The sequence below is a fragment of the Eumetopias jubatus genome, unplaced genomic scaffold (assembly GCF_037043125.1).
Source record: "Eumetopias jubatus isolate StellerSeaLion01/CBP00866 unplaced genomic scaffold, mEumJub1_p1.0 scaffold_8, whole genome shotgun sequence".
NCBI classification, from domain to species: domain Eukaryota; kingdom Metazoa; phylum Chordata; class Mammalia; order Carnivora; family Otariidae; genus Eumetopias; species Eumetopias jubatus.
The window spans coordinates 121590143-121617777 of NW_028274814.1; the positions used below are offsets into that span (position 1 = coordinate 121590143).

At 42.2% G+C, this 27635-nt stretch overlaps 1 protein-coding gene across 1 annotated transcript in view; it reads left to right on the forward strand.

The window, feature by feature from the left end:
• ANO4 (anoctamin 4) overlaps positions 1–27635 on the forward strand; it is a 443661-nt gene that overhangs the window by 14436 nt on the left and 401590 nt on the right. The window contains exon 3 of the mRNA XM_088025667.1: positions 6914–7165. Coding sequence (XP_087881793.1) covers positions 6914–7165 — 252 coding nt within the window. The remainder of the gene's footprint in view (positions 1–6913; positions 7166–27635) is intronic.

Sequence of the window (27635 nt, forward strand, 5' to 3'; positions counted from 1 at the left end):
GCAAAAGCAAATCTAGGCCCTAAAGTTAAGTGATAGAACTTGGTCCACAATATACATCTATTAATTTTTAAATGATTAAATTAACTTTAAAATGAAAAATAAAAACAATTAAAAAATTCTTGTGGAGAGTTCATGGACCCTGGTTTAAAAAGACTAACTAACCTACAATGACCTTCCTAAAGACATTTGTTAAGTAGTGGGAGGTTCAGAGGAGGAGGGTGACAAGACGAAGGCCTGGATGAAAGAAGGGATTCTGGCAGTGAACAAGATGGATTTCATGGGGAGGGGGGTCTGGTGTTATAACAGGTAAGTGGCTGTGACTTTAGTCTTGATATGCGACAGTAATGAACTTGGGAGGTGGGATAAAGAGCAGGTCTGGAGGGACAGAGTAGGAGAGCTGGCAGGACTAGTCATTGACTGGATAGAGGGAGAGGCAGGTGTGCCTTGAGACTCTGAGTCAGGGTTATAGGGAGTCTGAGCCATCTCTAGAAATACAGCAGTCAGGAAGAGGACTTGATGGGGCTACAGGTTAGTTATGTCGGGCTTGAGGGGCCTGTGAGACTCCCACCTCAGAATGACCCACAGGAGATAATGGGCAGGAGATGAAGATATTGGTGTTCTCTGCACAGAGAAGTCGGTCGAATCTTTGCAAGAGGAGGAGATCATAAGAGTCAGTACATGGAGTGAGTAGAGGGCTAACAGCCAGTCTTTAGGGGAAGCATAATTGGTAGAAATAATGACAGAGGTAGGAAGACCAAGTGAGCACAGTTTTTGGAAAGCCCAGGGAGTTTCTAGGAGAGGCAGAGGAGGTTAGAGTTCAAGGGCTGCCCTGGTGACATCCCCAAGAGACATGGCAGTAGGTGGTGGGAGGGAAGCCAGGTTGTAAAGCTTGGAGTAAGGAGTGAAGAGCTATGAATAGAGACTTGTCTTTTAAGACATTTGTCAGTGAAAGTGGAGGGATAAATAGTGAGGAGCACAGTGGGAGCTTTCTTGGTGCCAAGCACTGTTCTAGGTACTTTTTCTGTATTTACTCATTTAATCTTCACAAAAATCTTACAAGTTAGGTACTGTTATTTTCCCCATTTTTTCAGATGAGGAAACTAAATTCTAGAGAGGTTAAAAAGTGACTGAAATTACATGGGTGGTAACAGATGGGATTTCAACCCAGGTAATTTAGTTCCCATTGGATGACACTCTTGCTATTTGCCATGGGCCTAGTACCCTTTCTTGGTCTTTTTGTGTTCCTAGACCCAAGTCCAATGTGTGTGGAGGTTCTCCTCGGCCCCCCAGTACCAAGCAATTTTCAGACACCAGCAGGGTGTCTGAGCTTTCAATTCAATTCTGACACCAAAGTCACCTTCATTAGTAACAAGACACCCATGTCAGTTTCATGGCTCTGAAGCGTTTTCAGCAACTGTGGATGAAGACCAAATATATCTGGAAAATATATTTTGGTCATCTCAGTGACCAAATAAATATTTCTTATTAAGTCACTTTGCACCTAGTCTAGTCAGCTTCAGCCACTGTGTCAGGGTGTTATGGATTGAATTGTGTCCCCTGAAAAGATACGTTGAAGTCCTAACCTCTGGATGTGGCCTTATTTGGAAATGGGATCTTTGCAGATATAATCAAGTTAAGAAGAGACTCCATTAGGGTGGGCTTCTAATCCAAAATGACTGGTGTCCTTACACGTAGGGGAGAAGAGGCACAGACACCCACAGGGAAACATTATGTCATGGTGGAGGCAGAGATTAGAGGGTTATGTGTGTAAGTCAAGGAACACCAAGGGTTGCGAACAGCATCAGAAGCTAAGAGAAAGGCATGGAACAGGTTCTCCCCTAGAGACTTCAGAGAGAGCACTGCCCTGTTGACATCTTTTCAGGCTTCTGGCTCCAAAGTTGTGAGAGAATAAATTTGTTTTTTTTTAAGCCACCCTGTTTGTGGTATTTCATTAGCAACCCTGGGAAACTAATAACAGCAGGTCCTTATTATGCAGTCGCCTCTGAAGGGGAGGTGGGTATGACAGACTGTTTTCTCAGAAGGTGATGGCATAACTGAAAGGCTCTTTAATGTCGCTTCAGTTCCCTGACTCAAAGTGGCTGAAACCATAAGGAATTTATTTCCCATAGCAGGAAGACCAGCGGCAGGTCCGGCCTTGGGATGGGTTGATTAAGCTGCTCAATGATGTTGTGAAAGACCTTCTCCCCTTTGCCTTCTGGGAGAATTTATCTTAGTGTGGCAGCCAGATGGCTGCCATGGTTCCAGGAACTGCATCCAGATATAATGATCAGAGGGAAAGGAGCTTTGGTGCCTTCCTCAGGCTTTCACTTGAGGAGCTGAAACTTTCTCCTGAAGCCCTCAGGGACTGCTCCTATCTCACTGGGCAGGATTGGGTCACATGACCCCCCTTGAACCAATGATTGGCAGGAGAGATGAGAGTCTCTTTGGACACATCAGAGTGGAGGTGGGAGGGGAGGGGATGATACCAGCTTGCCTTGAGTACCCTGGCTGAGTGGGGCCCACTGAATTCCCAGAGTGGGACTCTGTTGGGAGGAAGGAGAGGGATGGATTCTGTGCAGGCATCAGGCAGTGTCCACGGCCCACAGTCTTTTTTTTTTTTAAAGATTTTATTTATTTGACAGGGAGAGAGAGAGAGAGAGAGAGAGAACGTGCGCGTGAGCACCCAAGCAGGGGAAATGGCAGGCAGAGGGAGAGGGAGAAGCAAAAAGAGGGAGAAGCAGACTCCCTGCCCAGCAAGGAGCCCCACAAGGGGCTGGATCCCAGGACCCTGGGATCATGACCTGAGCCAAAGGCAGACGCTTAACTGACTGAGCCACCCAGGTGCCCCTCACTGCCCACAGTCTTTCTCGTTCAAAGCACTTGGGCAATATTTATAGTAAAAGCAGAAAATAATTAACAGCCTTAGACTCAAAGTACCGGAGGGAGGACAGATCTCTGGATCACCCAGCAGTTCTTTTTTAAAAGCTCGTTTTATTCTTTCATCTCCTGTACTTCAGTCCTTTCAGAGTACTTTCCTTACTTCGGAGTAAGGAATACTTCCTCATCCATTCCATTTAAGAAAATAGCATACTGTGGACTTCCTGTTAATAGTTCCTTATAGGAACCTATGCCTACCGAAAGAATTGCTAAACAAAACAGCAATAATAAAACAACTAAGAAAAACAACGACAACAAAAGCAACTGAGGAACAGAATAAAAAGACTCCTGAAATCTTTCTATTTATCTGTGAGACTCTTGGATAAGTCCTTATTTTCTGATCGTAAACTCCCACTCTACATGTGTATGAGAGATTTAAACACGTCATAGTCAATGAGCATTTTTTTCTCAAGACAGCTTACAATTTTGAGTGTTCCTTACATGCCTCTTTTCATGATTCTGGGTGATATGTTGGCGTAGAACTCCAAGGGAACTGAGACCCCTGCTCCTACCCGACTCCCCAGCAGGGGACACGATGGTGGGTAAGGGAGAATGGGTTGGCTACCACTGTGACATTTGTGTTACTTGTGTTACTGACATTTGGACACCAGCTGTTCCCCTGGATGGTTGGTTATCCTCTCAAAATACTTTGACCTCATTTTGCAAATTTAGGCTGGTCTATTTATATTCCATTAGAATCGTGCAGTTTTATCATAGTCAATTTGTATCAATAGCATGGATTAAAATATTTGCTAATGAACTCCATTTCTGGAGTAAATGATGTGGTAATTTTCTAAACTAAAAAAAAAAAGGGCTTGTTAGCTATGTGTATGATGTCTTTTCAAAATTAACTGTATACTATAAGTCAGCTATCATTTTATAAAAGAAGCGGTAAAATCTGAAATTGTGGAGAATCCAGATTTCATTGGGACTTTTAAACATAATACTTTTGCTCTGTGTGCTCTATTCTGTATAATGACTCTAGAGGAGCTTGGGAATGTGGAAAGAGAAGAGGGTTAGTTTAAGCAAGTTTCTGAATGAAGCAACAGGTGCTCGCTTCGGCAGCACATATACTGAATGAAGCAACAGGCAAGGGAAAACATGGTCCTATATTTATTTTCCTTGTAAAAGGATTCTCTGGTGTAAATAGAAGGTGATACATTTTCAAGTTAAAAAAAAAAAAAACATCAAGGAACATCAAGTTAAATGGAGAATTCTGGAATTTCATTGCTATGGTCCAGTGAGCTGTGGGAGAGGGTTGATCATACAATAAACAAATTTGCATCAGAGGTTTAGTCCGACCAATATGATCAGGGCAGGCCTGGGGTCCGTAGCATTCATTTCAGTCCTCGGCAGCTCTGGCACTATTGCAATCCCAAACGCTGAGAATTGGTGTGCTCATTGATTATCTTCAGAGGCTCCAAAGCCCTCACCTTCATCACCACATTCCACATAGTAGAACTCACCTTTTAGGAAGGCGACTTACCAAGAAGAGTCCAAACAATCCAGTAGGCACGTTCTCAAGTTTATCACCATTTCCCTCTCCTCGAGCATTCTGGTCCATTGGGATTTGTATAAAGTTGTTCAGGAAGGAATAAATAACCTGAGTGATTTGTGTGTGTGTGTGTGGGGGGATAGGCCCCATTTCAAGCGCCCAGAATCCCTCTTGTCACCTGCTTTCTTAGCACCCGTGTTGTCTTCAGTGAGCCTGGGCTTAAGTCTTGACTGTTGCTTCTGTGGAGCTATTGACCTTGAGGAAGTAATAATGTCCGTCGGCCTCAGTTTCCTTATCTGTCAAATGGGAATATTAGTAGGATCTGCCTGACAGGATTATTGTGAGGTTTAAATGAGGTGGTGCTGGTAGGTCCCTAAGCACAATGCCAGTAAGTGTTAGACGGTATTGTAATTTTTAGTGGATTTATTAGTTTATGACAGTGAAGTAGGTTGTTTGTTCCTAGGCCTCACCCATGACTTCTGTGTGGGTAACTACTAGACTTATGGCCTTGGTCCCAGTTCTCCTGATCCTCACTTCCATTTCTCTCCCAGCTACCTGCCAGACATTTCCACATAGATATTTCCACGAAGGCTCAAACTCCTCATGTCTAAAAACACACTCAACCTTCCTCAGCCCTTGCAAGGCCAGTCCTTCTGATCGCCACCAGGCTGAGGAAATCTACCATTCCGTGTGCCATGAGTGTTCTCTGACATCTAGCTAGTGAGGGACGGAGCTACCTGGGGGCCCCAAGCTACTTTCTTTAGTCAATGTCACGTATCTCTCTGGACTTCTTTCCTGCGCCAACACTTAAATGTGGTCCCTTAGTAATACTCCCCTAGCCTCTCCTTCACAGCTTTTTGTATCCTTTCCTTGCCACCGGCATCTAGGAACTCAGTGAACATCAGGTATCCACTGAGTACCAGCTCCGAGCCTAGCTTTGTGCTGGGTACTAGTGGAAGAGAAGGGAGGGAAAGAGCCGAACAGGGGGATATTGGGAGGGTGTTTCAATGACTAAGACACCCTCGAACCTTGAGGAAGGCTCAGTTCATGAAGGAGCCATGCATGGGAAGAATAAAATGCTTGGCTGTTAAAGTGTAGGCAGGGATTGTTTGACACGTACCGTGTTCAAGTGGTTTCCAGCACAGTGTGGGTGGGCGGCCCCAGACACCATCGTTCAGGCTGCACAATCTACACAGGTGTCCTTCCTTGTTACCTCCTCTGCGCTTTCTTGATTCCTCAACCTGCCCGCCCTAATTTGGACTTTCTCTTCCAACACGTCCAGTCCCCACACACCAACACTCGGTAGTGGGCTTTCCTTCACAAATGTTTAAAAAAGCATGGGGGTGTCAGAGGAGGCCTCTCAGAAGAGACAACCACCAGAGCAAGAAGGGACAGATTCTGGCTACTTGAGCTGCCATTAATTTGATTATGCCAGTCCTCACTTCACAGACTTTCAGGAATATTGTTTTGCTTGCCAAAAAATTTAGTTTTCTTACATTGACATTTAAGACCCTCAGATGTCTTGTATCAACTTACCTTGCCATTCTTGTCCCCCTCCCCCCCCCCCGGCTATACTTATATTCCTAAATCCTGTATCTCGTTTGCAAATATAAAGGCCTGGAGAAGTTAGGAATATAAGACAAAGGAGGGAAACAGGCTGGGAGTAGGGTGTTAAGGAGTGGTGGGGACTGTGGCAGACTGGCATTCCCTCACTCCACCTGAAGAGAGTCGCTGCTGGAGTTGCTCCAGCTGACACTTGCCACGTGGGAATGTGGTCCAATGTCTCTTGATCTTGAGGAGAAGATCAAGAGATTTTTCAAGAGAAGCCAGAAAGCTGGATTCTCTTGAGAACTCTCTAGATTTTTATTGTTGTTAATTTTAATTTTAATTTTACTTCAAATTAAGGCAAGCATGGGTCAAACAAAACATATCTGCAGAACAGATCTGTCCCTCTGTTTCCTCTGGCCTCTAGGTTGCAACCCTTGCTTGTAAGGCCAAGTTCATACCACCTTCTCCATGACCTCGTTCCTCCGCCCAGAAGAGCTTTCTCCCCTGAGATCCTGGGTGGGGTGGGGGGGGTATAGCTGTCCTACTTTAAACTCTCTCTTTCACTTCACTTTGTACTGTAGTTAGTTATGGTTTAGGGGAAAGAACACAGATTTTGGAGTCAGACAGATCTGTGCTTAAATTCTGCCTCTGGCACTTACCGGCTGCTTGACCTAGGGCAAGTTGTGATCCAGTTTCCTCATCTATGGAGCTGAAATAGTAACAGTCTCCTTGTACAGTTGCTTACTAAATGTATGTTGAATGGTGAACACAATCCATGAAGTGTGACGATTCCTGCCTGTGTATTAGTAACATGCACCCTTATCTCAGGTGGTGTTTGATTTGGCTCATAGCCGAGACTTTTGAGAAATACAAAAATGGATATGGTAAGAGGCTTGGCTTGCCGCTTCTAACCTACTGTGTTTGTCTTGCCAGGCTATGATGTTTCCGGGCCTGTTGCAATCGGGCTCACCCACTGGAAAAACCCATATGCACAAGGCAGACCCGCCCTCCCATCAGATCTGCCTCTCTTCGTCTCCAAAGATGCGGGCATCCCTGTGTACCACCGATCCCTCAGCCGCAAGACTGAGCCGGCTGCACCTTTGTCTTGCCCAGCGTCACTGTCCATCACTCCAGTGCCTTCTTATAGCAGCAGCAGCCAGGAAACCCTCAGTCAAGACACGACAGGTAATGGTGTTGGCTCCCTGTTGGAGATTCAGGACTCAGTGTATTTAAGGGTTCCTTCATGCCTTTACCTGCTGAACAAATTGCATCTGCGTTTCTGCTTGTATGATGCCGTGGACCCCGACAATTCCCCTGTGTTCACTGGCCTTTAATGGCTTGGCTGGACATTGAAAGAAAGTTAGATGTGTTTAGAAATATTTGATCTAAGTGTTAGTTCTATTTGGTAAAAAGTCATCTCAAATCAGCTCTGAATCAGAATTCCCAGTTTTGTCATATGAATTTTTGTTAGCTTAATTTCTTTAATCCTCTGTTTAGGGACAAGGCATCTTTCTTGGGCTAAACTCTTGTATTCAGAAAAGTTATCAGTAAGTCAGTCATTTTTGAGTCCCTTAGTTACTACCAATTCATGTTGCTCCACCAAACGGATCTGTGTCAGGGATCTGCCGACTGCTGCCAGTGGGCCAAATCTGAGCTGCCCACCTGTTTTTGTGCAGCTCAAGAACTGGGAATAGTTTTTGCTTTTTATTTATTTTTTATTTTTTTATTTAGTTTTTGCTTTTTTAAAAATGACTGGTGTCATCGTTCATTCATTAAGTCTAATTTCGTCTTAGTCATAGCTGCTATAACAATGCCCAGACCAGGTAGTTTATAAAGAACAGAAATCATTTCTCACAGTCGTGGAGGTTTGAGATCAGGGTGCCAACATGGTCAGGTGAGGGCCCTTTGTCAGGTCTCAGATTTCTTACAGTATCCTCATATGGTGGAAGGGGCAAGGGACTACTGGGGGGTCTCTTTTATGAGAATGCTAATCCCATTCTCGATGGTTCCACGGTCATGACCTAAACATCTCTCAAAGGCCCCATCTCCTAACACCATCACTTCAGGTATTAGGATCTCAGGGTATGAATTTGGGGGTGGGGGGGCAGACACTCAGACCATATAGTCGGAAAAAAAAGAATGATAATATTTTGGGACATGAAAGTTATACAAAATTCAAATTTCATTGTTCATATATAAAGTTTTATTGGGACATAACCACACTCATTCATTTAGGTATTGTCTCTGGCTGCTTTCCTGTGACAATGGCAGAATTGAGTAATTGTGACAGAGACTGTATGGCCTGCAAAGTCTAAAATATTTACGATCCAGCCCTTTGCAGAAAATGTTTGCCAGCCGCTGATCTGTGTGATCTTTGGGAGTCATGACTGAAACAGTCAGGGCAAGAAAAATGCTCACAACATGTCGCCTTAAAATTTATCACTTACATTTCACTTTAAATGAGTTACAGAAAGCTTTATGCAGGGATAACTAGTTAATTGTTTTTATTTCTAAAGTCTAAGTTGGAACTCTAAATTACGAAAAAAAAACATCTATCCTGCCACATTTTTCTTCTATAGATATAGCATTTAGGAGTAATGGCTTAGTTGGACAAATCCAATGTGTAATTCCTGTTCTGGAAATAAATCTTTTGAAGTTGACACTCACCATTCCCAATGACACTGAACAATTCACAGATGCTGCCACCTAGAGGTGAGATGCTCATGTTGCAGAAGTTCCAGATTATCAAAAGCAATCTAAAGCAGTACTAAATGTGAAGGATCCACATTGAACTTGTTAAAAATGAAGATTCCTGGGCTCCTCCAGGGATGCTGTGTCCATGGCAGAAAGCAAGCTTCATCAGTCTGTATTCTGCAGGCTGCCCTCTCCTGAGATTTTGGTTTCTGAAGTTCATCTCCATACCCTGGGGGACCCCCTCCAAAGTGTCTTTGGTTAAGTGGCTAGATGGTATTACCCACCATTGAGCCTTGAGGGACATTTGCATACCATTAGCTCTGCCATGGCAAAAACGAACTATCTTTCTAGTTGTCCTGATTGAGGATCAATTTGAGAGTAGAAAAATCACGATCTGGGTTGAACTTTGAAATTTCCTGGGTTTTGATGTTTATCATGAATGAAAATCGACTCTGCTTGCTTTAAAAGTTTAATAAAATCTGAAGTTAAGAAATGAAGTGCTGCCTTTGGCCAGGGTAGCTGCAGGGTTCTGGCATTTCTTGGCAAAGAGGAGTGTGAAATGGCAGCTGCCAGGTTAACATTTTGTCACGTTTCTCTGTGAGTTGACTTTTTTTCTTTCCATAGAGCACCATACTCAGAAGCAATCCAATTTCTAGAGGAGGTTTCTATTTTTAACTTGCAGATCTTGAAAAACAAATTAAAAGTGCATAGTTTTCTTCATTCCTGGGAACTTTCCATTAGCAAAAAAAAAAAAATACTGGATTTTTTCCAAGCAACTGTTTATTATTATTTTTATTTGTATACTTACAAAGTTAACCTCAACATTTAAAGATATATTAAACAAGCATGTATTTTATTATAGAAAATTGAACATGCTGGCATAGCCTCTGTAAGTCTCAATTATGATTATGTATAGGCTATTTATTATATTTATTTGGTTTCTTACAGCAATTTATTGATTTTAATATGTATTTTCTGTGTGAAAGCATCTAGTTTACTTTATCCTTCCTTCCTGGTTTTTTTTTTTTAAAGTAAGGTTAATGTCATTATTTGTTTATATTTTAGTTTTTGCTTCTCTTGCTAGTTTGAAGAAACCTCTGGGGTGAGATAAGTCAGTTCCACTACTCCAGAATTTCCTAAGGATTCCAGATTTTGCCAGACATCCCTTCACATTTCTAAGCCATCTTTCTTCTGCACACACTGCAGGTCTAATGGGAGGAGCTGACAAGCTTTAATCACAAAATCTCTCTACACTTATTTATTGATTGTTGGGATTTTCTTATGTTTAAGAATTTCTCCAAGCGTATTTAAAAATAATGTTTCCACTTTATAAACCCCACCACTCTACAATTCTAGAAGCAATTAAAAGGAGAATGCCGAGAGCTTCTGGGATTGTTGTTTTATTGAGCTGTTTGTACTCTTGCCACTGTCCTATGCCACTGCATGACTAACTTGTACAATAGGTTCTCTTGATTTGACTTTACTTAACCCTACTTGCCACCTTGCACAGTGAACAACCTGTGAAACTCTGCATGGTGGCCCTGGACATGGCACTCCTTCCTCATGGTGGAGAATATTTTAATCAGTAAATCAACTGTAGCAGGTTAAGTTGCAAAAACAGTCTCCATTGTCTGGCTGGCTCTATCCATTCATCCTTTCCAGCCATCCATCCTTCTAATACATATTAAGTTCCCACTCTGTACCATGTACTGTGATAAGTCCTTGGAATAGAAAACTGAGTAAGGCATCACCCCTAAGGAGCTCAGAGTCTAGAGGAGGAGACATATAAGTAAATCAAGTATTTTAATTCAGTGTAATAAGTGCTAAGATAGAAGATTTCACATTAGGTGATCACATACATATTTTGTTATTGAATTACTTCATTAACATACTGTTAAAATACAAATAATAAAGTATTAAAATATGCTGTTATAAAAATTTAACATTAAAATATAGTCATAAAAACATATTGAGTACAAAAGATGTTATTGAATTATTTCATCAGTTAAAAGAAGATAAATTTGAGAGAACCGCAGGAAGAAAGTCTGGAAACTGGCTCTGTCTCAGATATTCTGTGTACGTTTGAGACCCAGTTTTTGATGATCAAGCTTTGCAACTTGCTTCACTACCCGCACATGACTTACATTTTTGGTCATTCTCTGCCACCAGCTGATTCTTGGTCACTTTCTCCTGTTGTATTCAGTGCCCAGCTGCATGCTGATGACTCTAAAAGTGCTATTGCCATGTCTGATTTCCCTGCCAAGCTTTAAAGATGGATTTACACCTGCCTTCCAGAACTTTCAGTCTGGATATATCCCAGACATCTTAAAACTATGTGCCACAAAAGGAACTTTCTCCTGGTAGCTCTCAGAGTTGAATTTCCTACTCTCTTTAATGGTGTCACAGTCTGTCCAGACTCCGAAGCCAAAAAGTCAGTGTCCTCATGCTCAACTCTCTGCTGGCCATCAGCCGTCACAGCCAGCTGGCTCACACATGCATTATGTTTACCTTAGAGATATCTCTAATTAAGAGCATTATCATGAACCCTACTAACACTATCTCAGCTCAAACTCATTCATCTCTACCTGGACTAGTGTAGTCTTCTTATAACCAGCTTCCCTACATCTTAATTCTTCCATGTCCACGGGGGTCACTTTTCCAAATTCATCTCTCTGTCTTTCTCTCTTGCTTTCTTTCTCCCTCCCTCTATTACTGCCCTCTTCTATCAACTGTGAAAACCTCTGTTATTTCCCCCATTGCCAACAGAATAAAGTCTAAACACTTCATATATGGTACTTGAGGGCCTAACTAACTCGCTTAGCTGACCCCCTAACATCTATCACTACTCTCTTCAGATGCATCCACACCGTGGTTACCTATAATTCTTTACTGATCCTCAAAGATTCGTGATTTTGCACATGCTGTGTCGTCTGCATGGATACCCTTCCTTACACTCTTCTCCTAGAAATTTTTTTCTTCAAATGTACCTAAGAGGTGATCTTCTCTGTGAACTCTTTTCCTTTTCTCCTCAGCATATTTAATCATTTTTTTTTCTCTTTCCACTGGCAGTTTCTTCTGACATCTTGAATTCTGCTCTTGTTAGATTGTGAAATAGTTTTCTTTTCATGTGTGGCTGGCCTATTAGATGTAAAGTTCTTGAGTTGAGAATTAGTGTCTTAATCATGTATTTGTTTGGTCAGTGTAGAGCCTGGTATATAGGAAGTATATTTTCTATGACCATTTCAACTGCAGATTAGACACAGTTGAAGAGAATATTAGGCCTGGAAGATAGAGCTGTAGGAATTACCCCAAATGCAAAATAGAGAGATCGGAGGTAGAAAAACAAGAAGGAGGAAGTTGAAATATAGAAGACAGAATGATAAAGTCCAACATACAATTAATAGAAATCCTGTTCTAGATTAAGAGACTAGAAAGAATGGAGAGACATAGAATATTAAAAAAAGACAATGAGAATTTCCCAGAATTGATGAGAGACACAAATATTTTGATTCCAGAAATACAACGAATACCAAGCAGAATAAGTAAAACTAAACATATTACAAGCATATTATGGTGAGTCAACAAAACACCAAGATAAAAATATTAGAATTCTGAGGGGGGAAAACAGATTTCTTGCAAATGAGAAACAAACTGAGGATAGACTTTCTAATAATAATGATAAAGGCCAGAGGACAGTGGATTGGTATCTTAAAAGGGCTGAAGGAAATAGTCCATTCAGCCAATTCAGAATTCTAAATCCAACTAAATGATTATTGAAGAGGAAGGTCAGTGTAAGAACATTTTTGGAAAAAGATTGGGAAAGTATAATCAATGCACACCTAGTGAAAGAATGACTGAAAAGCCTATTTTAGAAAAGAAGGACATTGAACCTAGAAGAAAGGACTAAGATGAAAGAAATAATGAGGGGAAATATATATATTTTTTAATTCAAAAAGATCCCTCTAGAAGAATGGTTTTCAACAAAAATGATTTTGTTTCATGGTGGACATTTGGCAATATCAGGAGATATTTTTGGTTGACACAAGTGGGCAGGAGGTATTACAGGGTTTGAGGCCGGAAATGCTGTTAAACATTCTGCAATGCATGTGACATGGTCCCTAACTCATTGTTCTATGTTCATCATTAATTCTTAATGCTACTTCCTCCCTTTGAGTTTCTCTTTCTGTGTGTTATACCTTGTCGTTGCAATGGGCCCTGCCTTTGTGGCATTTCCAGGGCTCTGTTCTTGCTGCTCTATCTGGGGCTGTTCTTTTTTTTTTTTTTTAAGATTTTTAATTTATTTATTATGAGAGAGAGAGAGAGAGAGAACGAGTGGGAGGAGGGGCAGAGGGAGAAGCAGACTCCCTGCAGAGCAGGCAGCCCGATGCCGGACTTGATCCCAGGACCCTAGGATCATGACCTGAGCCAAAGGCAGATGCTTAACCGACTGAGCCACCCAGGTGCCCTGGGGCTGTTCTTGATAAAGTATGCCTTTGGCACTTTTGATTTTCCTTTTTCCTTATTTCTTCCTGTCCTTTAACTCTTCCTAAATTTTATTTCATGCTGCACCTAGTAGGCCTTTTCTCTTCTTGTTCACTTCTATCAGTTTCTCAACCTTGGTATTACTGACATTTTGAGCTGAGTAATTCTTTGCTGTTGGGGCTGTCCTGTGCACTGTAGATGTTTAGCAGCATCTCTGGCCTCTACCCAACTGGATGCTAGATGTGACAACCAAAAATTATCTCCAAACATTGCCAAATGTCCCTGGGTGGAGGGTGCAAAATTGTCCCCAGTTAAGAACCCCTGATTTACACCAATTAAATCTGGTCCTGTTTTTTGGAGTTCTGCTTAGTGGGAGTAATCTGGTAACCTAATTGTTGAGAATGTGTTTGTGGGTTGTAATGAATTTTATCTTATATTTAACAAGAGTCTTTTGCAAACTGTATCCTAGTCGAAAGCATGGAGGGAATTTCTTTCCAAAGAGGGAGGTTCCCCCCCCCAAGTTTAAGGGTTTAAGGTGTCACCTTTTTTTTTTTAAAGATGTATTTATTAAGAGAGGGAGAACACGAGCTGGGGGAGGGGCAGAGGGAGAGGAAGAGAGAGAATCTCAAGCAGAGTCCATGCTGAGCACAGAGCCCATCACGGGGCTTGATCCCACAACCCTGAGATTATGACCTCAGCTGAAACCAAGAGTTGGATGCTTAACTGAGTGAGCGGTTCCTCATTTGTGAAAGGGAAGGAAGATGTGAAATGACTATTCTCTGTTTCAGATTGGTGATCATTTCCCAAGTGTCTAGCTTTTACCTGTGTTCCTACAATCTAAGCACAGCACTGTGTCTTGCCATGGGATCAAGATGTTCCCTTACCTTTCCTAGTGACCTCGTAAGCTTACCAGTGCTTCTGTATGTGTGAACTCAGAAAACTCAAGATATGCCAGACTATGGTGATGCCATGAATTTGTCTGAGATATAGAGTACCTTAGAAGAGGTATCTATTTAATAGCATGAATTTAACTTCTTTCAACAAATTGTGACCAGATACGTTCAGAAGTGATGCTGAAAGAAACAGGGGAGTTTTAAATTTCAGAGGTAGGGAGCCACAAAAAGTGACCCTGCAACTTGAGCTCCTGATGTGACCACGAGAGTAATCTGACCCAGGTGGGAGCTCAGTGGTCTCCCTTTTAGAGATGCCCAGAGATGCTTACTGACCTGCCCCTGCTTGCGTACTATGTGCCCAGGCTGAAGCCAAGAGTTCTGCTTGAGTGTCAGCCCAGCTCAATTCATGGTATAGAGTGACGCAAGGACAGCTGTAAAAACAGGACAATATAAATTAGATACAGTTTCTAAGCTATTATATTTTAAAAAGGTGAAAGAGGTCAAAAGGTAGAAAGGAAAGAAACGAAAGAAAGAAGGAAAGAAGAAAAGAAAGAAGAAAAGAGGATTTCTTATACACAGCATAGGGTTGGGTCTTGTGTTTTTATCCACTCTGACAATTTGTCCTTTACGTGATGTATTAGACATTTAAAGTGATTGCTGATACTGTTGGATTAATATCTACCATGTTTGTAGCTGCTTTCTATTCATTGCATTTGTTCACTGTTTCTTTTTTTTTTCTTTTTCTGCCTTCTCTGGTTTTAATTTAATATTTTATATGAATCATAATGGAATGGTGCCTACCTGTTTCTCTTTCTGCCTTCAAAATTTTTCCTTTTGTCAAAATGTCCCTGAAAGAGTGTTTCAATTTTTTAAAAAGATTTTATTTATTTATTTATTTATTCATTTATTTATTTATTTATTTATTTATTATTTTTACAGAGCTTGTGTGCACATGGTGGGAGGAGTAGGGGAAGAGGGAAAAAGAATCTTAAACAGACTCAGCGCTGAGCCTGACTAGGGGCTCGATCTCATGACCCTGAGATCATGAGCTAGAACTGAAACCAAGAGTCAGATGCTTGACCGACTGAGCCACCCAGGTGCCCCAGCAGTATTTCAATTTTAACTTTACGGAAAAAATTTACTGGTAAGGTTTATGTGACATATGGGTCTGATGACTCACCTACTTAAGTTAGGTAATTGTAACAAGTAAAACCACTTGTCCTGGCTTTTCGGAAGGTGATTTGTGGTTTTCTAGAATACTGATGGGGTAGAAGAGATAACAGTAGAAGGGCCTGCGTTTGAGGAGAGGTTGTTTAGATAAGGGACTGGTGTTCAAGGCAGTGGGGCCAGTATACCAAGGCTGATTCCAGAGCAGCTGGAGTAGCTGTATCCTTGTATTCAAGGTTGAGCACTGAACACATTGTCCACGGTGATACTGTTGCATGTGCTAGTTGGGTTCTCTCGGGCTATTACTCTGATATTTCCAAGTTTTTTTTTTTTTTGGCATTCAGTGAATTAATTGACATTTGTGATCAGGTCCAGAATCTTAACCACCACGTATATGCCACTTCTCTGAGAAAAACTCATTTTAGCAGGGGATTACCTGCACTTCCGGACTAAGGATCATTGGAAATATTCATTTGACAAGACAGTTGGCTAAGAGAAATAAATCACTGAGCTTCCTTCAAGTTTCCTAATTTCCCTTTGTTCTTTTAAATTTGGCTATATTGTTCTTTTCAGAAATCAATGCCATGCCCTGTCACTTAATTTCTGATTCTAGCACAATCCTGTTAATTCCTTCTCTCTGTGTGGTAGTTAGTTTTAGAAGATTGAAGACGTCAGTGAATCAGGAAATTCTTAATGGCACATGAGGACAAAGTCAATTAAATGGTGCAGCTATGAAGTTACTTGAGGATTTCTGACATAAGAAATTGAAGAGCTTGACTTAAAGCTGTATTAAATCTGATTTGCGAAGAATAATATACTTTAGAATCAAAGGCATTCAGATGCTCCAATAAAGTCATCCGTTCATCTAGTCATCTAAACTCTTGCTACTCCAAGTATTGTCCTCGAGATAAGAGGGCCTGATTGAAATAGTTCCAAAGGTGTGGATATGATGGGCATTTTAGAGATAGCTTCAATTGGACTTGTGATTAACAAACGTGGTATGTAAGTGGTGATCCCAAGTATTTCCATAAAGTTAAAATATGATACTGAAGCTTTGAAGCTTAGACCAGTGGCTCTCAAACTTTAATGTGAATAAAAATCACCTGGAGATCTTGTTAAACTGCAGATCATCTTTTAGTAGCTGTGTGTGTGTGGGGGGGTGAGATTCTGCATTTCTAAGATGCTCCCTTGTGATGGTTGTGGAGCTTGGAATTTAGTATGAGATGCAGATAACAATATTATACCAAAGAATGTATGGCTACCAACAGGCAGGTGCTGTGAAAGGGATCGTCTTAAAGATCCTTGGTAGTATAGTTTTGATCAAAACATGTGTCTGAGTTCCCAAAACACTCCATAAAGACATTTGCTTTACCACCAGTTGTAAGTGGGAGGTCGCTTGTGATGGGAAAATTATTGACCTGTGAGGTATAAATGTTCTCACTTTTTCATATGCATTGTTTAGATACTAAAAACCAAACCCCAAACCCAACAACCTTGGTTTGGGTTCTCTGGGAAATAGATTCTGAATGAGAGATGTACATGTAAGAAGTTTATTGGGATCAAGGCATATGTGTGTGTAGGGGGGATGGAAGGGTGGAGGATTAGGCAGAGAGTGGATCTGGACTGCAATGATCACAGAGGCCTCAGCCCATCACAAAAGGAGACCTGGAGCTGGGATGACCCTTCAAAATTGTTCCACCAGGGGGCTTTTGGACCCTCCCATCATTGCCTGAATGCAACCTGTTAAGGGAAGGGGTGATCTTGAGAAATTTTCTTTGAGAGCAAGGCCCAGAGAGAGACTCAGCTGAGAGCCATACAGCGCCAACACTGGCAGAAGCTGGGGGAGTAAGATGGGGCAGGCTAGCATCCACCACATTGGCTGGTCGAAATGGAGGAAGGGGATATAAACGGGAAGGCAAGGTGGAGGAGCTGTGGTGCTCTCAAGCCTCCGGTGAGGTAAGTCTCCGCGGACCTTGGCCGAATGGGGACGAGATGACTGGCTGCTTGTTTGTTAGAGTGCTGCGTTAAAGTAGGTTGGGTTTTTTGAGATGTAGTTCATCAGAGTTCAGCAGGTTTGTTGGGTACCAGCTGATTTGTAAATAATTTGGAAAGGCAAAACCAGGTAGAGGATCAGAGCTTAGTTCTGTGGAAAAAGGGGTCCAGTATCTGGGCAGATTTTCTGAGCACCTTGGATTCAGGTTCAGTTTATAGTTTTCTCCAGCAAAGACGCAGCTAAAGGGTTGAGTATCCCCCTTCTGATCACTGTTCACCTTGTTATGAGCTTGCATGGTTGGAAATGTGTCTTTTTCAGGAAAATATGGATACAACTGACTTAGGGTTCTAATTGGAGAATGGGAGAGTTGGCTGTAGTTTTCTCTTCCGGGGTAGTGTGATTCATATTTATTCAATAGCTGTTTCATCAAGTGCCTACTATGTTAAGCACTGCATCAGGTGCTGGGGATACTGTGGTGAACCCGGACAAGTCCCCTTTCTTTTTTGAATGAGGGTGATGCAGGCTAGTGGATGCAACAGCTATTAAGTCATCACACAAATAAGAAAATTTGGTCAACTCGATGAAAAACAAAGACACTATTAGGGATTTTTCGCGGAGGGGGTGGCGGCGTGCAGCGCAGCCGCTAGCCCAGGTCCGGGCCAGGACTCGCAGCGGCGGGGGACGCGGGCGGCGCCTGGGGCTCCGGGGACTCGGTGGTGGCAGCGGCCGTCTGCCGGACGGCGGAGCATGGCCGGGGAGCGGAGGCGGGCGGCGGGGGCGGTGCCGGGGCTCCGTGATGGAGGCGGCAGCGGCGGGCGGGCTGACGGCCAAGCCCTGCGGGGGGAGCGTAGGTGGAGCGGCGGGCGCAGTCGGAGCCCGACCGCTGCGCAGACCGCAGGGGCGCCCAGGGCGAGCCCGGCCACCTAGCGGCGCAGTTGGATCTCGGCTCCCGCCCGGGTACACAACCTACTCGCCCCAAGCAAACAAAAAGGAAACCCTACTAGGGAGTCTAACAAGAGGGGGTTTACTTTAGATTTTGGAAACGGGGTGCAGTCTCTGAGTGTGGTAGCAGGTTGAGAGCGATCTCAAAGATGCTTTGAAGCTGGTGAAGATTATGGTGAGAATGTGGAGACCAAAGACCTGGCTTCTCGCCCATGCTGTGTCACGTGTCCTGTTACCTTAGCACCAAGGGCTTGAACTCTTTGAGCCTTGATTTCTTCAGCTGTGAAACGGTGCTGTTATGAGACTCAAATGAGGTACAGTAGACAAAAGTGTTTTTAAAATTCTAAAATGCGAGCGAAAGCTGCTATTAATTACTCTGGCTCACTGATACCTTCTCTTAGCTGTCTCGTTTCTCCTGGGTTGGGCTTGGATGCCCAGTTTGGTGGGCTGTAAAATGCTCTTCAGCTGCCTTCTCTCAGCTTTGTGGCTTTCCAGTTTGGGTCTTTCTTTCTTTCTTTTTGACCTTTAAAGTGTGAAATACTTTTGTATTGTGATCTCCCCCCTCCCCTCATCTCCCCTGAAAAAAAGTTTCAGAAAATATTTAGCCTTATTATTTGTCATGTATTCTGGTATTTTTCATTCCATTTCCCCCCCCCCAAAAAAAGTGCTCATCAAGATCTATTAAATTGATGTCATTTAAATTAATGAATTGCAACTTATAAGTTGAAAAACAGTACTTTGAATCCTTCTGAAACCATATGGGGGGTCATAGGAACAATTTTTTCTGGGGGTATGTGCCAGGTCTATTGTACAAGGAAATTGCTTGAAGACTAGTTATTAATGTTCCTTAAATCCTCTCTGGTGCCTGTGAAAATGGGACTGTCTCGAAGCTGGATCCCACAAAGGGGCTCTGTGTTCCCTGAAGTTTCCACAGTGTTGAGTCAACAAAGAACTGTGGCAAAGAATCCTGTTTCAGTTGATCTTTACTGCAGGAATACTGTATATCAAGCAGCTGCAAAACCTCAGTGGCCTACAACACTAAGCATTTACTTGTGCATCTGGGGTTAGGTGGTTCTCTTGATCTGGGTGGGGCTCATTCTGTGTCTTGGCTGGCTATTGGCTGATCTAGGCTGACCTCAGCTGGAGCAATTGGACAATTCTGCTCTGTCCATAAGTCTTTCATCCTCCAGTAGGTTAGCCCTGGCATGATGTCATGAAAGAGAAAGCTTTGCAAGCTTCTGCTGGCAACGTACTTGCTCATATCCCATTGACCAATGCATGCTAAATGGCTGAGCCCAGAGTTAAGGATGGGGCAGAATATCTCTCAGTGGGAGGCACTGTAAAGTTATATGGCAAAAAGATGTGGAATTAGGGAAGGATAAAGAATTAGAGCCAATAACACCATTTATCACAACTTATTGCACACACATTGCTTCCTTGATTCAAAGGAGGCCCTTTTCTCAGGTAGGTTTCAGATCTGAATCCTTGGGACTGGGCTAATGATATTTGCCCCAAATAGACGCCATGCTGTCCTCCTTATACCCTGGTTATATTGTCTTCCTTTTATGTGAACTTCCTTGTAGAAGCACCTCCTTTCCAGTGCAGACAGTCTTAGGAGAGTAGATGCTTGACGATTGCATGATCTGCCAACATGAGATGTGCCTGGGGCTGCCAGAGTCCTAGCTCATAATGTAGATTAAGCCACAACCCACACCATTTTTACTTATTTTCCCCAGTTCTTTCTAGGAAGATACTTATGCCATTGTATTTTGAGTTAATTTATGAAGTTAGATATCTAAATGAGCGATCCTAATGAGTAAGGCTACCAATAGTCTGTTTCAAAATACGGTCTTTTGTCCCAATTATTTTTTCCCGTGAGACTTCGTTCTGAATTTCTAGCTGTCTGCTGGACATCCTTACCTTCATATTTCCATGAGCACCTGTCTAAACCATTTCAGTGTTGCTTGTTTCAACAAAATGCATCACTATCCATCCTGTTTCTCATAGAGTAAAAAGTCCTCTTTAACCCCTCATGTATAGTCATGATCTGTCAATTCTCTTATGAATAATGTCATGCATGATTATTCAGCCAGACATGACATTTTTCTTTGATTACTTATGGAGCAGGTTCCCTTTTAAGCACTGGGGATGAGAGAGCTCTAACCTAGAGCTGTGAATAAAATTCTTCCATCCTTTCCCATATTTAGTTGTTCATCAGTTTCTTGCTCATTCTGCCTCAGAAATCTGCCCTCTTCTCTTCATTCTTGTGGTCACTTCCCCTGTTGTGGATTAAAACTTTTTACTCTTGACTGGGGCAGTAGCCTCCTGGATGACCTCTTGGACTTCACTCTCTTACCAGTCTCTTCTGTCCTTCTCCAGCCACTGGCTATCATTGGCTAAAACATCGATCCCAACATGCCATTCCTTGGCTTGAAAACCATCAGTGGGTTTGGTACTTCTACAATAACTGGGCATTGAATTATCATATGACCCAAGAATTCTACTTCTAAGTACATACCCCAAAGAATTGAAAACAGGTGTTCAAACAAAAATTGGTACACCAGTGTTCCTAGTCACTACTCACAATAGCCAAAAGGTATAAACAGTCTAAATGTCCATCTGCTGATGAATAGATAAACAAAATATGGTATACTCATGCAATGGAATATTATTCAGCCACAAAAAAGAATTAAGTACTAATAGATGCTACAGTGTAGATGAACCTTGAAAACATTGTGCTAAGTGAAAGAAGCTGGACACAAGAGGCCATGTATCTTATGATTCCATGTATATGAAATAACCCGAATAGGCAAATCTATAGGGACAGAAAGCAGATTAGTGATGCCAGGGGCTGGGGGAAGGGGAAAATGAGGAGTGATTGCTTCATGTATATAGGGTTTCCTTTATACTGGAAACCTGGATAGTGGTATGTTTGCACATATTAACATACTAAATGTTTCTAATGATAAATTTTAGGTGTTACACACAAAAAAAAATGCAAACTCACAGTGGTCAGGGACCACCGATAATGAGTGCAAATGTCATAGTATGGAGTTTAAGACTCTCATGCTCTTGCTTGGGCTATCTTCTTAGCTTTGTTGCCCTCAAAGATCCTACATTCTGGCCCTGCTCTTGTACTGTAATGTCTTCCTGCCTTTACTTATGCTGAACTCATACCGAGAGTGCCCTCTTCTTCCTTCTCTTCTCCCTGATAAAATTTAAGATCTGGATCAAATGCCATTTCTCTGTGAGGGCTACCCCATGCTCCTTCCTTTGTGTTCCCATAGCACCTTATTCAGACAACCACAGTGAGTCCTAGTTCAGTGTGTATCATCACCCTGCCAGATGGTAAGCGCCAGGCACGCAGGGAAAATGTCTGATTTGAATTTGGATCCCTATGGTCTTGGACAGTAAGTGATACATAATTGTTGATCAGTATTTGTTGAATTAAAGACTTGGTTATTAAAGTCTTGGTCCTGTCCTTAAACTAAGGCTGTATGCCTAATCCTTAAAACTCTTTGTAATAATCATTATACTTGGGTTACAGTCATCCTTGATGATCTTCATCTAATTACAATTAATTGACTTAACCTTAAATTTCTTCCCAGTTTACTAGCTCCTGCTCAACACAATGATTTGTTTTCTTGGTGCTTTGAGTGCTCACTTTGCTTTTTGCCTGCTCTCAGATTTGCTGATGTTCTCACTTACCTTTCCCATGCAGAGAAGTCCTTTGATACCTTAACATTGAGCCATTTTCTCTGTTCTAGGAAAAGTGTGACAGAGGACAAATCTTTTACTATTTTAATCTTATACTCTTTTATCAGAACATCATTTGGTCTTAGAATAGCATAGTTTGCAAAGAGGGTCTGAGTGGTAAAGCATGAAAAGGATAGTTTTCCCCACTTAATCCCAAGTCAGGGCTTCAAGTGTCACTAGTATTACTGTTAACATTTTATGAAGCATTAGATACCATTTCCTTGCTAAATAAAATGCAACCAGGAAGATTTATAAGTTCCATCTAAGTGATTTTGGATATTGTCCATTATCCGTCTGTGCTGCTAGCATTTTCCTCCCAGTTTTATTGAGATTTAATTGATGTATAACATATTAATTTAAGCTGTACAACATAAGGATTTGATACATGTATTCTGTAGATTGCCTTTTCATTTTGTTGATGGTTTTCTTTGGCTGTGTGGAAGCTTTTAATGTGATGTAGTCCCACTTGTTTTTTGCTTTTGTTATCTTTGCAAGTCCCAAACACCAAAAACTGTCATTGTTACGACTATTAAGGACCTTACCATCCCTCATGTTTTCTTAAAGAAATTTTATGGTTTGTACTGGTAGCTTCAAATTACAACATAACAAAGGCTGCTAAAGCTAGTATTTTTGAGTTGAAGATTCAGGATGAAACTGAAGGTGTCACTTTAATTTGTGCACAGAAAATTATTTTATAATGTGGTTTAATGATGGAATAGGGATTGACCAGAAAGCTCAAGAATTAACAAGGGGCAGGGGAACAATTAGGTGATACCTCTTCTCACCCGACCCAACATTTGATTTTTTTTTTTTTTAATCTGTCTTGCATCTTGAGGGAAAAAATGCTGTATAAATTCAGTTGTACTACTTAGAAATAGTCTTATAATTTGACTAAAAGAATAGTAGCCAAAAAATCTGAACTTTCTGTTTGGTCTTATTTGCTCTGAAATTTAAAAATAAAGTACACTATTGTGTTTTTATAAGGATTCAAAGAGTCAGTCAACTTAAAGTTTTTAGGGCCGATACACAATTACTGCTATTTTCATGACCATAAATCTAGTTAGTTTCTTAATTCATCTAATACTTTTTGAGTACCTCCTATGCGCCTGCCATTGTGTAAAGTATTGAGGATGTAAAAATGAAAATGTAGGGTCCCTGGCCCCTTTGAAGCTTTCAGAAGAGAAAATGATTACCTAAATAGTTAATGATTCACTGGAATACACTCCTCTGTCATCACCTGCTTCCCTTACACTCCTTCTTTGTTTCATGGCTGCTCTTTATAATAGTGGGTTCTGTGCCTTTGGCCTCTTCAGGTACTTTACCTTTTCAGTTCCCCTTCTTTCCAATTAGCATATACACTCACTAATTCTACATCCTATAAACAAAGAGATAAAACTCAATTTTCAATCTGTAAAAAAAATTATATGTATATATTTATACACCCCCCAAAACCCCCAATGAAATAAGCAAAACCCAACTCTTAATCCCCTCCAGCTACTGCCCTCTGTCCCTCTCCTCACAGCCAAACTCCATCCAAGAGAAGCCAGCACTCCTCTTCGCTTTTTTTTTTTGCTTAAAATTTTTTAAAGGTATTTATTTATTTATTTGACAGAGAGAGACAGAGCGAGAGAGGGAACACAAGCAGGGGGGAGTGGGAGAGGGAGAAGCAGGCTTCCCGCGGAGCAGGGAGCCCGATGCGGGGCTCGATCCCAGGACCCTGGGATCATGACCTGAGCCGAAGGCAGACGCCTAATGACTGAGCCACCCAGGCGCCCCTCTTCGCTTTTTTGATCTTGTAATTCCGTAACTCTGCACCTGACGTTCCATCCACCCCCACATGGGATATATTCTTCTCCGGTCATCGGTGACCAACCACTTCATTGCCAAACCCAGCAGATATTTTCTCATCCTTACCTTTCCTTCTCTCTCTATGGGATATTTCAACTCTTGGGATATCTCTTCCTTAAAGCTCTGTAGCCATGAGTTCTGTTCTCCTTCTCTGTCCATCACTAGACCTTCTCCTACATGTGTCCCTTAAAATAACAGTCTCCTCAGAGAGTCTGCCCTTTGTCTCCTCTTAACTCCATCTGCCCTTCCTGGTCTGTAGCCACTAATCCTATTTCATCTGAGGTCTGTATTCTGTATTTTAGGCTCAGATCTTCCACCTGACCCTTTCTGACATCTTTCTTGACATAGCCATGCAGACGTCCCACAGCACCCTAACTCAGGTTAACCAAAAACCATCTTTTTGCCTCAAATTCTTTTCTGTCCTGTCTGTATTTTCTATCTTGTTGAATGTACTGTTGTCCAGGGCAGAAAACGAGACTAATCCTAGGTTCTTTGCTTTGTCCTGTTCCCCGCATTCAGGCAGTAAGCCTTGCTGAGTCTGTTTGTCTCCTGATCCCCACTCACCCTGCCTTAGTTCAACCCTTTTCACCTTTGTCTGGACTGTCTTTAGTCCCTGGACTTCCTTGCAGTCTCTCCAGTCCATTCTCCACACGGCTGTTGCCGTAATCTTTCTAAAGTGCAGATCTGGTTATGCCACTCCCTTTGTAACTTTAGTGGCTTCCAGTCATCTAGAGAATAAAGTTAAGTCTCTTTGGCCCTTCGTGATTGGCCTCTGCCTGCCTCCTTTCCTTCTTGTCCCTGATACTCCTCTATACTCTTCTTTCCCTGGTTTAGTTGCTAAAGTAGGCCTGATTGGGAGAGCCTTCCGTGCTCTATGCCAGGAACCTTGACCTTATGTAGGAGGGAGTGACTGAGAACTTTACATTTGAGAAAGGTGAATTTCAGGATTGAGAGAAACCTTTGAAGGCTACTGAGCCTACCCTGTTAATTCCTGATAACTAGTGGTCTCTTCTCTGAACACAGAATTGCCAGCCTGCCTCCTGTTCTCTGTTCTGATTTGTAAAATGGGAACAGTACCAGCTTCTATTCAAGCATACTGTGAAGTTGAAAGTTACCATTAAATTCATCAGAGATGACCATCCCACTGTTTTCTGCCATTCATTTTCCTTTGGGGTTCTCGGAGCACTTTTTCCTTTTGTGTTTGTTCATCCATCTAAGATGTTCTTTCTGCCCTTTTACACTGTCTGTTTACGTACTTCAGTTAATGCCTATCTACTCCCCATTCCCTCGGGGACTGTGGATTTTGGTATAAAGGAAAATAATAAACACCCAAGACGTCCCAGGTCACGTTATACCTGGGAATTGTCCTAGATGAGGTTTCTTGGATCTGAGATTGACAGTTGAGGGCCTTGCCTTGGGCCCGCCCTTCTTCAGCCTGGAGTTGATCTGCTCTGAAATACTCTGACCCAGATGCACTGTTTGTGGAAACTCTGGCCCCAGAGTCACCTGCCCTTGTTCCTCGCTCGTTCAGGATTAGAGTAAGGATGACATTGAACTGTACTTGGATGTGAGTTGTTAGTGCAGATGGTGACCTCGGAGTGTAATGCTTGCCACGTGGTCAGTGTCTGAGAGCAGATGGGTGCCTTCTTTGTGCACCAGCTGACGCTTGAATCCTCCTCAAAGGCACAACGTATTAGTGGAGTGAATAGGTCTGGAGCCGGCAAGAAAAGGAGGCAGATCCCAGCATTCTAATAGTCCTGTCTGGAGAGAGCCTCTGGGTATGTGTCTTCAGAGGCAGGTCTAGAATTTTTTTCCCTCACAAAAGATAAGTTACTCCTCCAAATTCTGACTCAGTGATAGCTACCACTTACATCCCTTTAAATAGTTCACCATGGGCTTTCACATGCATGAACTTATTTGATGTTCACATTGACCCTGTAAGGTATTATATTAGTTTCCTAGGACCACTAAAACAAGTTGCCACAGACTTAGTGGCATCAAACCACAGAAATTTGTTCTCTCATAATTCTAGAGGCCAGAAGTTTGAAATCAAGCAGCACTGTGCTTCCTCCAAGGAGCTCTAGGGAAGAACTTCCTTTTCCTTTTCCAGCTTTTGGTGACTCCCCTTGGTTTGTGACAGTGTAATACCAATCTCTGGCTCCGTCTTCACGTGGCTTTCTCTGGGTGTGTCTTCCCTTTTCTGTCTCTTAAGGACAACTGTTAGTGGATTTAGGGCCCATTCTATTTTTTTTTTTAAGACGTGAGAGAAAGCGTGTGTGAGCAGGGGAAAGGACAGAGGGAGAGGAAGGGAACCCCTAAGCAGACTCCCCGCTGGGCATGGAGCCTGACCCTGGACTTCATCCCAGGACCCTGAAATTATGACCTGAGCCACCCAGGTGCCCCTTTAGGGCCCATTCTAATCCAGGATGAGCTCATCTCGAGATTCTTACCTTAATTATATCTGCAAAGACCCTTATTCCAAGTAAGGTCACATTCTGGGGTCCTAGGTGAACGTATATTTTAGAGCACTACTCAACTTACTATAATTAGGTATTAATATACTCCTTTGAGGATGTGGAAACTTAAAGAGGATGATTTTGCTCAGACACACATTGGAACCCGTTAAGTCTTTGGATAACAAATCTCTTCCTTTCACTGGGTCTTTTTTTTTTTTTTAAGATTTTATTCATTTGACAGAGAAAGAGACAGTGAGAGAGGGAACAGAAGCAGGGGGACAGGGAGAAGCAGGCCTCCTGCTGAGCAGGGCGCCTGACGTGGGGCTCAATCCTGGGACTCCAGGATCATGACCTGAGCTGAAGGCAGATGCTTAACGACTGAGCCACCCAGGCGCCCCTCACTGTGTCTTCTTAGTTCCCCATCTCTCCAAACATGGACCATCTGTATGCAGTGGGGGTACCGATTTCATTCTATGTATTTAAGAACCTACTGCATGCCTTGTGAAATGCATATATTCTTGTCAAATTAAGAACAGACTAATTTAAGAGCATTTTAAAATTTGGCTGAGATCAGAATGAGGAGAGAATGAGTTCATAATGGATTCCTCTGTCTTGGCTCAGTAGTTTTTTCTCCCCTAATTCTTCTCTTTTCCACATCTTCAGAGCTATCAGGAGGGGCTGGGCAAAACCTAGCTGCTAAGGTCTGTGGTCAGTGTGGCTGAGCTGACTCAGTTAAGACATGTGACCCCTTCAGTGTGGCTGGGTTTTTTTTTTTTTTTTTTTTTTCCCCTGGACAAAAAGCACTTATACCTCAAACTTAAGCTTGAAAGGAAATGTAAATAGAAGCAATGTTTTCTGTTTCTCTATACATTTCTTAGGAGGACCAGATGAAACTGTGATGGAGTTCAAGGTTGTCATGTATCCTTCTTGAGCCTGTTTCCCCAGGGACCACCCCAGCATCCTACTGTTGTTGTTCAGGACCCCTCCCTGGGACAGTTCCCCATATTCCCAAACTTTTCCCCTTTTTCGCCCCCTTATATATACTTTGTGGTTCCTTGTGCCATTTTCTCAAGGATTTTGATCTTTTATTTAAACACTTTATCATGAAATATTTCAGATATGAGAAACATTAAAATATGTGTTTTCTTACCTGAAGACCTCAAACATTGCTGGTAAATTTGAAGCCCTCTTGTACCTTTCCTTTCCCCCCAGAGGTAAGTGCTATTCTGAATTCAGGGTTTATCATTCCCATGCATTTCTTTACAGGGTTACTCCATTGCCTCTATCCCTGTGTGACACAAAATCTTTATCCCATGGGAATGCAGAGCTTCTTTGGGCTTTGAAGGAGGCCATTTGGGTGATGTGTAGGGGAAAGATAAAGTGCTAATATTTACTGGGTGCCTACTGTGTACCAGGTCCTGTGT